The sequence below is a fragment of the Camelus ferus genome, chromosome 23, assembly GCF_009834535.1.
Source record: "Camelus ferus isolate YT-003-E chromosome 23, BCGSAC_Cfer_1.0, whole genome shotgun sequence".
Lineage (NCBI taxonomy): Eukaryota > Metazoa > Chordata > Mammalia > Artiodactyla > Camelidae > Camelus > Camelus ferus.
The window spans coordinates 9,865,684-9,877,815 of NC_045718.1; the positions used below are offsets into that span (position 1 = coordinate 9,865,684).

Below are 12,132 nucleotides of genomic sequence, written 5' to 3' on the forward strand. Positions count from 1 at the left end.
GGCAGGGGCTAGACACGTGAGCTTTTCTGGGATGAGATGAACAAGGTGTTGCTTCGATCTCCCTAGACACACCCGGTTACCCTCCGCTGTCTGTGGGAACGAGAGGACAAACTTCACCTGCTACAACGGGGGCAACTGCACGGAGGCCCAGGGTGAACCACGGTGTCTGTGCGCGCCAGGCTTCGCTGGGCAATGGTGAGTCACCTCAGAGCTTTTCTGGGAGAAAATTCTGGTCTGAAGAACTGCGAGAGTACGCTAAGTTTATTTCTCCTCTAATTTTTCATCTCAGTTCCCACAGGAAAATCTGTGCTGAAATAATGGTCTGGCCAGAGTCAAACAATAAAAAAGAAGAAAAATGACAGTTTAGGTCAAAGTCAGGAACACTTTATTAGCCAAGACTTTAACTAGAGGAATATGTCTTTGAAAAATGTGAAATGTGATATTTTTCTTAGGAGTACTTTTGGATTCGTGTTTCTGTCCCACTAACTCTAATACATGATTCAAATGTGGTTGTTCTTGAAGTAAAATAAAATATACCTTAAAGATCGCCCCTTAGAATTACCTAGACCCCTGAAAGTGTACACACCTGATCCAGGTGAGTTTACCTTTCCCAGAGAAACCCTTCAACTCCACCTGATGCCAGAATTGTTGATGTGGGGTTGGTCACTGGCTTCAGACAATCTGTGACCTGCTGGAAATGCGGGCAAGTTTGGACATGCATTTGACTGGCTGAAGTGAGGTCAAGGGTGAAAAGCTACATCCTCCATAGCTTTGATCAGATTCCCCAAGGGACCAGTGTCCCCAGAATGGTGACAGACCAGGGTGCTAAAGATAGAGATACTTTAAAAGCAGATAAATAATTAACCACTTGTCGAGCACCGTGCCAGGCACCTTATATATTCTCACTTTTGTCATTTCCATCTCGCGTGTGTGCACCCAGCAGCAGAGAGGGCCAGTGGCAGGCCAGGTGCCAGTCCAGGCGTGGCTGCAGCAAGGCTGTCTGCCTCTGGAGCCTCCGCTCGCCCGGCGGACGTGCCGGCGCAAGTGTGTGACTTGAAAGAAAAGAGAAAGTTCTCCTCCACTTAGTGTACCATCCAGGGCAGGACGTGTTGAGCTCTGATCAAACATCCTCCACTGAACAAATTAGACCAAATCCAATGCATTGGACAAAGAGATTCAGACTGATTTTTCCCAGGAGAGTAGTTAATAAAATAATGGTATATTTTTGCACCATGACAGTTACAGTTTGGATTAATTTGAATGTCCTCATTTCAGCCGGTTCCCTGGGCTTCACACATACAGCTCTTCTGCCATTTTTACAAAACTATAGGCAGCCTTACACTGCATTTCCCCCTCCCAACACTCAGTGACGAGTCTAGTTCTTGCTTTCGCAGTCTGCTTGCAGTGGTTGGCTCTAAGCCGCGCGGGCAGTCCCAGCAGAGATGTGCACGGAGGGATGGAGCCTTGCTCCCCAGGTTTTTCATGCACCATGTTATTAACCCAGAGACCGTTCTGTTGGCCTCCAGTTTCATATGCCTCGAAAATATTGCAAAGACTTTCTTGCCCTAAAATTTGGACAATGATCTAACTATATGTTTAAGTGCTGGTTACTTCCTGCGTCAATGGCACAGTTTAATGCTTAATGTCACATTTAAAGGCGCAATGCACGGAGCTCATTCAAAGCCTTGGATGACTTCTCTCCACTGCTCACACATTGTTCCTATTTACAACAAACGTTTCCCTTTCCTCCAACGTTTATTTAAAAAAAAATATCTGGCATTTAAATTCAAATTGTCTATGTGAAATGGGGTAAGAAGAGGAAGCTCACTGTGTTCCTTCCTCTCCCAGGAGACTTTTCATCTGGATAAACGCTGCTGAAAAAAGGATTTTTAAAGTAGTGAACACGTGTTCAAGGGATTTTATGCTTTCAAAGTCCTTCTCCATCATTAGTCAATCCACTGGATGCTGATGGATGTATTTTGACCTGATTTTCTACCTATTAAAAAACCTTTCTACTGAAAGCTCCAATAATGCTCACAACGATATGTGTGCAGATTGTGCACTGTTTAGTTCAAAAGAGAAATAGATAAGAAACAGAGAAAGAACAGCTAGAGGAAAACTGAGAAATACTGGGCAGTCTCCCAAGGCCAAGGGGGATGTGCGTTCCATGAAGTCCAAAGATGCTGAAAAGCTGTCCTCTAACAAAGTGCCTTCTCTTCCATCGGGGTAGCCCTCCAAGTCCAGCCTGTCGCCCTGCAGGTTGCACGTGATGGATGGTGTGAACACACTGGCCCACCCGGGACAGGGAGTACTTGGCAGGTTCCCTCGAATTGTCAAGTTCTGGTCGGATCTAATCAGAGTCTCCTTCCAGCCCAGAAGCCTGAGCCAAAAAAAGGAAAACAAAATGTCTCAGCTATGCTTGGTATCCAGCGGGATAAGGAGCTGTTTTTCTGGGAAGAAATCTTTTCTTCCTTTTGGCTCGGGTTGGCCCTGCCCCACCCACCCCCTCACCCTCTCTCAGTGTGAGCCCAGGGATTCGTAGACCACCCAGGCGGGCGCGTTTACCTTTTAGGAAGTGGGGAATGAAAAATCGTTCACATTAGACTTCAACCTTGTGGCTCTGTAGAGATTCTTGAAGCTAAGATTTTCTACGAATTTGCCAAAATAAGAGAGATGTCCTGGTTCCCGCTCTCTCCCAAGGCCTCGCAGGGTGCCCCACACTCGGCAGGTATAAATGAACACCCGCTGAGGGAGTGATGGGGAGCCGGTCAGTGAAGGTACCAAAGGACAAGTAGTTGATGCAAAATTCGGTGAAAACATGACAGTGTCCCAGGGAAGAGGAAAATAGCAGTTCACCTTGGAATTGATATCACTTGTTTTGGCAAATTTGGCTTTTGGAAGTCATCCTACCCAAATATGAAAAATTACACTTAGCTAGGAAGCCAGCTGATTAGCAAGTGAAATCTAGTTATTTACTTCCACGTTTTTGTTTAAGCGTGGGATTCCCAAGGAAGTTAATCCAAAATCTCCCTGAATAAACCAAATGTATTTTTCCTGTTTGGGAGGCACTGGTGCCTCAGAACCCTCACAGCTCGAGTGGAGGTCTGCTCTGCAGACACTCGGTTGAAAAACACAGCTCACCCTCGTGGTTTCCGTGCACCCCAATAAACTGAGCGTTTGTAAGGTGACAAGGACACTGACACTCTTGAGGGAGAAACTGACCTCAGCGTGGCCCTGTTTTCTCTTGGTGTCTAAATATTTGCCCCTGTGTTCTCATTCTAATGAACCGTGCATGTGTAGGTGTGTGTGTGTCTGTGGGAGGCGGGTGTACAAATTATTTCCGTTAAACCAAAGCTGGTAAGGAACTGAGAGGCACGCGCCCACGTCATGAGAATAGACCGAGACAAGGGGGTGCTCTAGGGACACACGGCAGGTGTCGCCTTTCCCCGTTCCTGTCGCGGCCAGTTTGTTGATGTGGCGCCCGGGCTTCTGCTGTCTCTGTTTATTTTCAAGGTGTGAAGAGGACGTTGACGAGTGTGCCTCCAATCCCTGCCTCCACGGAGGCCTGTGTCGCGACCTGCTGGACAGGTTCCAGTGCGTGTGCGACGTGGCCTTCGCCGGCCCGCGCTGTGAGATGGACGTAAGCAGCCTCTCCTTCTACGTGTCCCTCCTGCTCTGGCAAAACCTCTTCCAGCTTCTCTCTTACCTCATTCTGCGCATGAATGACGAGCCCGTGGTCGAGTGGGGGGAGCAGGACGACTACTGACGTTCCTTCGAACGCCCCCCAGCTTGAAAGCCATTGAATTTCAAGAAATGCCTTGAAATCAAAGGCATCTTGAAAATTAAAATCAAGGGCTGTTTTAAGCATCTCGAAAGCACTCTGTGAGTATATCAGATATTTACCTATGACTGGCTCTAACTGTAAAAAAAAAAAGGCTGGTCTCCATACAAGCAGAAGCAGCTCCGGGTTGTGCATGTGTACAAATGGGCCGTCATTCTTCGCGCTTCCGAATCTGAATGACCCTGAGGTCAGAAACCGCGCCCCCTCCATCCTCGCGGGTGCACTTGCAGAGGGTAAGTGGCCCGAACTCATCCTGACCCTGCATTATTTATGCTCTTTTGTTCTCATCTGTTATTCACGACGTGACAATCTGAAACTCACTCGTTCAACTTTTTATATCCAACTATGCTTTTATACGAAGCTATTCAAATGAAGTGTTTGCCAGTCCTCTGGTAAGTTAAAAAACATATGTATATATAAAGAAAACATGGGAGATTATAGGAAGTCCCTCATAGTGGAGGAGGAAAATGTTCTGATGTAATTGATATCAATACTCAAGTTATACCTCACCAGTATAATTTACAATTCCTTAAAACCTTCTCTCCCCCCCCAAAAAATGGCGGATAAAACCTTTGTCTGTTCCTTTTCCTTGCAATACTTCTTACACAACTAGAATGACTTCTTGTTAACTGCTTATAATTTAGGAGCCTACTGACATTCCTATCAAATGCACTAATCTCAGTTGCTTTTCAAAGCATATTTAATAAAAAATAAGTACTAACGTATGTGTATACACTAAAATATAAGTTATAAAACTTGAATTTCTTGGTGGCATATTTTTCTAAAATTTGCAAGTACATTTATCCTTTTCAGCTATCTTTCAGAAAAAAAGCACGGTACCTATTACAATCAAAATATATTTGACGTTATGATCTTTTAAAATAAATAAACTGAAATGATGGATCTACAAAGTGAATTAATTAATAAGATGCACAAAGATTAATACATTCTTACTTAACTTTAGTAGAGTGTATAACATAGTAATCAGAAAATAACTTTATTTGCTAATATTTTTATTGCTTCTGCTGGCATGTTATCGCTTACGCTAAATCTCTTTGTGTGGGTTTACCTTCCAAAGCAGGCGTTATGTGTGATCTTTTCAGGGAAAAAAGAATTAGAGCCTGTGAATTAGCTTAGAAAGCAATTATAACAACAGAGGCTTGCCGAATACCATTTTGTAAATGTGTTTATGTCTTTAGGAGCTGCCCTGGTCTGATAATAGGAGGGTAATTTATCCACTGGGTGATATGCAAGATTCATTTAGTTCTAATTGTTTAAAGAAATTTGTTTTTCTGTGGAAATGATCAAGGTAAATTTAAATACACCTTGCCAATCCAAAGGACAAAACAGTGTATCATAAAAGCAAAGGAAATAAATTCAGTTTTATTTTTCCATGGTCATAGAAGATTTTATGCGGCAAGTTTATATCCTGGGAGGACTGGCAATCATTTCAAACCAGGAGAATCTAATGTTGCGATCTTTATTTTACACTCACGCACTGCCCTCACACCTAGACAGCACAGGCCCCACTGCCCCCTCAGGGGACCTGCCCCAAAGTTAGGTTCTGTGACAAGAGACTCGGGAAAAACCTCCCCACCAACTTCTGCATTCCCAAATTATCCGATGTAAGCATAAAGCTGATGGCAGCCAAAGACCACAAGTACAGTTTTCACATTTGCCCCCTTTTGGACGTATCTGTAATTATAAACTTACAGGCCGTTCCAAATGTAATGTGTTCCCTTCCAAATACATTTCAGAATCACTCACATTCTCCTCCTCTGTACACATTCTGATGGCTCTGTGGTCACTGTCACTGTCGATGGCTTTTCTGTTTTCCAGATGTCTTGTGAGATATCCAACTTAAACACACTGTCCCTTTTCTCTGTCTTCTGTATTTTCAACTACACTGTGTGGCTTTTGTCCATGAGCACAGAAAAATAAAACCTTTGCTTCTGTCTCTCTGCTTCTCATCCTCTGATGACTGTCTTCATTCGCCTTGACTGTGTCTTGCAAGGTAAGATGCCCACAAGCCAGGCACACGCACTCACACACACACGCACGCGCTCACACATACCACATAATGACACAGGAGCACCTGTGCTGGCGGTCCTGAATCGTGGTCTCTTTCCCCAGATGTGTAATTGCAGGTAAACAGGTGGCCGTCCAAGGTCAAAGTTCTGTGGCGAGCACTCCTCCAGTTGGAATTCTAGAATTGATTACGCCCTTAATTGTTCTCACTACCGATTTCCGATTTCCGCCGTCCCCGCCAGCACCAACCAGCTTCACCTGCTCGGGGGAGGGGCCATCTCACCTGACTGATAGAAATCCACACGAACTCCTCTAGACCCAGCTTCTGAAACAAGACCTGTCTTAGTCGAATTAAATTTTGTTTTAAATTTTGCTCATTTTTAAGGTTGAACATTTGAACTGAACAAGGCGATGTCCATTTTTGGCCATGCCTCCTCCTCCTTTATGTGTGGACCCGGGGAGTGGTTTTTTTTATTATCCTCCTTTTGGGATAACAGGGAAGTAGAGGAAACAGGCAGGTTTGGAGAGATTCATGTTTTGACAGCGTGAAAAGGCAGATTCAACGGACGCTGTTGAGAGCCTTCTCTGTGCCACGGGCTGTGATAAGCCTGCTTTAACTACACATGTTTTTTCGATATAAGGCAATCAGTGTCTTCCAAATTCTTCACCAAATTGTGTTTAAAGATCCCCCCCCTTTTTTTTTCCATATCTGAGTTTTAAAATGGCAGTTATTCAGCTTGAGTGTTGCAGAATTTAAGTGGAGCCTCTCCTGGAAACGGGCGGGAGTGTCGGGGCATTCGGCAGGAGCGGCCGCCGATGCGGGCGGCGGGCGGAGGCGGAGGCGGGCCGGAGGGGGTGGGGCAGAGTGAGCCCGAGGCTGCGGAGGAAGCGGAGCGAGTCCTCGTAAGCCACGCCCAGCCTGGGCTTTTCTCGCGAGAGCAGCGGAGGGTCTTCCGCGAGGTTCCAACAGAGAAGTGACATCACCAGGCTTGCACTTTTCTGGAAACGGTGATACATCAAATTTGAGTACAGTGATTGTGAAAGAAATCCAGCGAAGAAACTAACGAAATTATTATGCACATGGATTATTTCATTTCTCTACTGTACTTTTTTGATTTATTCAACAAATACCCAGTGAATACCTACCGTGTGTCATGCCCTGGACAGGGCACTGAGAACACAGCCGGGGATCAGAGGCAGTGCTTGCCCACAAGTTGTGGGTCTCGTGGAGGATGCAGAGATGGCGAATTCCTAGGTCAGCGTTAGGACGGAGCCAGGTGCCAGCTGTCCAGGGCGGACAGGAGGGCATTTTGCCCAGTCTTAAAGGTAGAAGGTCAAAGAAAGCCCCAAAGCCTCAGCTGAGACGCAAAGGTGAACAGGTGTTAGGCTGTGGCAGGAGGGTTGGAATGTCGGGGGTGTTTCAGCTCCCTTTTGTCCAAATTCTCACCCATGCTTGCTATTTGTTGAGTTTTTGATGATGGCCATTCTGACAGGTGTGAGGTGATTTCTCATTGTTTCTCGTCTAATTTCTCATTTTTGACTTTAATCTCCTGGATGATTAGTGATGCTGAGCATCTTTTCATGTGTTTTTTGACCATTTGTGTGTTTTCTCGGGAAAAATGTCTATTCAGATCCTCTGCCCATTTCTTAAGTGGATTGTTTGGGTTTTTTTCTAGTGAGCTGTATGAGTTCTTTATATATTTTGGATATTAGTCCCTTATCAGATATATGATTTGCAAATACATTCTCCTGTTCCGTAGGCTGCCTTTTCAATTTGTTGATGATTTCCTTTGGTGTTCAGAAGCTTTGAGTTTGAAATAGTCCCACTTGCTTACTTTTGCTTTTGCTGCCTTTGCTTGGTTTCAAATCCAAAAAATCAGTGCCAAGACCGATGTCGTGGAGCTTAACCCCTATGTTTTCTTCTAGAAGGTTTACAGTTTTACAGCTTCAGGTTATATATTCAAGTCTTTAATCCAATTTGAGTTGATTTAATCCAATTTGGTGTAAGATAGGGGTCCAGTTTCATTCTCTGGCATGGAGCTGTCCAGTTTTCCCACCACCATTTATTGAAAAGATATCTCAATCGTATATTTTTGCCTCCATTGTCATAAATTAATTGACCATATATGTGCAAGTTTTTTTCCTGAGCTCTCTATTCTGTTCCATTGATCTATGTGCCTATTTTTATGGCAATACTATACTGTTTGGATTACTATAGCTTTGTCAGATAGTTTGAAATCAAGAAGTGTCATGCCTCCAGCTTTGTTCTTCATTTTTAACATTGCTTTGGCTATTAAAGTGGCTCCATCCAAATTTTAATACTGCTTTTTCAACTTATGAGAAATCCTGAAGGGTTCATCTGTAGAAGCTACATTGTCATTACTAGAAGCAGAAACTCTCATTTTAAGTAGGTAACCTTAGACTGCATTAACATAAGCATTTGGTCCCAGAAGAAGGGACGTTGTTTTTCTTTCGACTTCTGTACTGACCGGGTACTTGAGAAGAGCAGTTTTTACTTCTGGGCACCACATTCAAAGGCAAACATGGATGACTTCCAGGACCAGAGAAAGGCATTTTAGAAACAGTTTAAGGATAGTGGATGTTTTCTCAAGAAAGAGAAGACCTAAGGAAAGTGTGAAACTGCCTTCAGATGTTGCCTAAGTGTTTTATTCTTTTTGATGCTCTCACACAAAGGATTGCTTTCATGATTTTCTTTTCCAATTATTCATTGTTAGTGTATACAAATTCAACTGATTTTTGTGTGTTGATTTTATATCCTCCAACTTTGCTGAATTTGTTTCTTAGTTTTACAAATTTGTGGGGGGGGGCAGTTTTTACTGTTTTCTACATATGTCACCTACAAACAGACAAATTTTACTTCTTTCCAATTTTGATGAATTTTAAATCTTTTTCTTGCATAATTGCTCTGCCTAGGACTCCCATTACAATGCTGAATAGAAGTGGCAAGAATGGGAGTTCTTGTCTTTTACTAGATTTTAGAGGAAAATCTTTCAGTTTTTAACCACTGAGTATGATGTTACCTGTGGGCTTTTAATTTATGGTCTTTATTATGTTGAGGTAATTTTATTTTATTTCTAGTTTTTTGAGTGTTTTTTTTTTTCATTAAACAATACTGAGTTTTGTCAAATGCTTTTTCTGCATCAATTGAGATGATTGTGTGATTTTTTTTTCTTTAGTTCTGTTAGCATGGTGTATTACATTGATTAAGTTCTGTATGTTAAACCATCCTTGCATTTGTGGGATAGATCTATCTTGGCCATGGTGTACAATCCCTTTAATGTGCTGTTGGTGTTGGCTCACTGGTGTTTTGTTGAGGGTTTTGCATCTGTGTGTATCGAGGATATTGGCTTGCAGTTTTCTTTTCTTGTGGTGTCTTTGTCTGACTTTGGTATTAGGGCAATGTTGAGCTTATGAAATGATTTTGGATGTATTCCCTCCTCTCCAATTTTTTAGAAAAGTTTTAGAAGAAATGGAGTTAATTCTTTTTTAAATGTTTGATAGAATTTACCAGTGAAGCCATCTGGTCCTGGACTTTTCTTTGTTGGGAGGTTAAAAGTTACCACATTTTCTACCATCAAAATACTTGCTGTGAAAAGGTAGAGAAGGAAAATGAATACATGACCCCATGGAAATTGAGAATAAGTGATAAGCACAGATACACTAGTACTGTTTTTAAGAGGGGCTCTCATGTTAATACCTCCAGTTTTTTTCCCTTTGTAATCTCTCTGAGAGGCATTATTATCTTTATTTAGAGATAAATAGAGATTTAAAGAGGTCACCTGGATTGCTCGAGGGCAAATGTCCAAGAAGCATCAGAGCTAGGGTTCCGCCAAGACTTCTATTTCCAAATCTCATGCTAAAGAACAGTTTGAGATCTACCAATTAGGAGAGGGATGTTGGAGTAATTAGCAGGAGTCCCTTTGTTATTGTGGTCCAAACTGGCAAAACAAAAACAAAATACATTAATCATCATCAAGAATGGTTTGAAAAAACAAACAGAAACTTCTTTCCAATTCAACCCTAAAACTTTGGTGCCTATAGCTGTCTGCAACCTCTCTAGAAGGCAGTAGCACGTGCGGAGATGCTACAGAGGAAGGTAACTATATAATATATGATAGGGGATTTGAGGAGTAAGGAATACTCTTTATGCTGGCTCAATGAAGAGTCTGAACTTACATGTAAATGAATAGATAGCCTGATTGAGGGAACCTGTTCCAGAAGTCCCAGAATTTCAGGAGGGGACCCATTCACTAAGACATAGTAAGTCTAGCAAGTGATAGGAAATTCTCCTTAAACAAGATTAATTAAATTAAGAGAGTAATGCAGAAATTAATTAAATTAAGAGTAAAGCAGAAAAGAACACTAAACTCAGCAGGGAGTTGGAGTCATTTGTGAATGACAGAGTCACATGTGGTTTCTGAGTGGGTTAGGGTTGTCCTTGATCCTTGAGGCTGAGGTCAAGGATGATATCATGGGTCAAGGATGTCACCCCAAGGATGACATCAAGGATGATGGAATGGCCCACATCCTCGGGCCCCTGTTGGGAACAGAGCACTGGCCAGTGGCACGAGCATCTCCCTCAGAATGGCAGTCTCTGTGCTCTCAGGAAACAGGCACCCAGAATGACATCCTCTTCAAATCACAATCTTAAAAAGCTCTGTCACTTATCATTGAGTTTCCACTAATTAGCATTCAGGAAGGAGTAAATATAGCACGAACATAGAAAAAGGTTCTTAAATGTTGTTTTGATGTCTTTCAATCACTGAAAGCAGGTCTGATTCAGTTCACTAATCTGTTTTCCTTTCATCTTTTCACACATCATTAAGATTTCTGCTTCACCAAGTATAATTAATGCTCTTCATTTCCTAATGTGAGGTCACTGCCACCAGTTGCACAGAAATCATGTAACATGGAGTTTCACCTGCAGAACACATTTCTTCATGTGTCCAAAGTAAAACAGAAGCTGATCATAGAGAGTGGGGCTCCTGGATCACAGGTGTAAGTGAATTAATTGGCTGGTGTTAAGCCCCAGACAACTGTGAGAAGTAAACAGGTTGAAGTTTGGCACGGAGCTGACTAGCCAATCCAATCAAGCAGCTTTTCAGTTACCTGTCAAATTATTGTCATCATTTACAACAGTCTCCCTGAAGTGATCATTGCCTTGCTACAATACTGGTCTTTGTAGAAACTGATTTTTAAAATAATTTATGTATCCATTCATCCACCATTATGGAGGATCTGTTATAAGCAAGTCTGTCTGCGCCAAGCATAGTGAGAAACTGAAATAAACACACAGGTGTGTTTCTGCTCCCAGGAAGCTTAGATCAGGGGAACTGGGTGATTTCCATGTATAGCTCCACCCACACAGTTCTCCAATTTGGTAAATCGTGGAGATCCTTAAAATGGGTCTATAATGACGTATGTTGGCGAAGACGAGGCTGACGATGCTGTTTATTGTTCCAGTGGGCTACTCTGAGAGCGAAAGGAAGCGCTATCGATAATTATGCTGGGACAACAGCCCAGCATGGCGTCGCTCTAGGCAAGCTGAGATGTTTCCTAGTTATTGCCCGCCTGGAGAATGCACCTCCGTCTTCTTCAGAATGTAACTGAAGTCTATCACAGATCCATTTCAGGAATCAGGATTCCCTGTTACACAGCAATTAACTAAGCAAATGACTCAAAGTGAATGATGAAGGTGATTGCATCCTGTTAGGTACCATGTTCTTGAGTTATTCCCTTGTTTTTTACTCAAGGAGAACTCTGGGCATTGGCTCTATCTATTAAAATAGAGTTCGGATCAAACTGAAGGCTGCTGGTATGCACTTAAATACCATGTTGTTGTCTAGTTTAACGTAATGTGAATTTAGTTTCTCCTGATTTTCAAAAATGAAAGTGTCGGTTCTCATACGGGTTTTCTTCTTGACAGGCTTCTGTTGCCTTTAGGAAAGCTTGGTCACAAGTTGCTGTTCCCAGAGGGGAAGTTTTCATGGGGGTTATGGGAATTCGGTGAGGCCGTAAAGCACAAAGACGATTCTTAGGAGGACAGAAAACGGGAGAGCGTTCGAGAGAGAAGAAAGGTGACAAGCCAAGATGCGGGGACAAAGTTTGGACGAGGTGACTGGGACAGGCAGAGGCTGCCGGGACGTGATGGGTATAAAATCAGATGAATTCAGGGTTGGGCTCGAGTGTGGATTAAACTGTCCAAGCTTCTGCTGAAATCCAGCCGGAGAAGGAAGAGTCAT

General features: G+C 42.9%; 1 protein-coding gene across 4 annotated transcripts in view; it reads left to right on the plus strand.

Annotated features, from left to right (window-relative positions):
* The window catches only part of CRB1 (crumbs cell polarity complex component 1), a 130,767-nt gene that overhangs the window by 100,218 nt on the left and 18,417 nt on the right, over nt 1-12,132 (plus strand). For all 4 annotated transcript variants that reach the window (XM_032466796.1, XM_032466799.1, XM_032466797.1 and 1 more), the window contains exons 10-11: nt 67-195; nt 3,514-3,640. In XM_032466796.1, the coding sequence (XP_032322687.1) occupies nt 67-195; nt 3,514-3,640 (256 nt within the window). The remainder of the gene's footprint in view (nt 1-66; nt 196-3,513; nt 3,641-12,132) is intronic.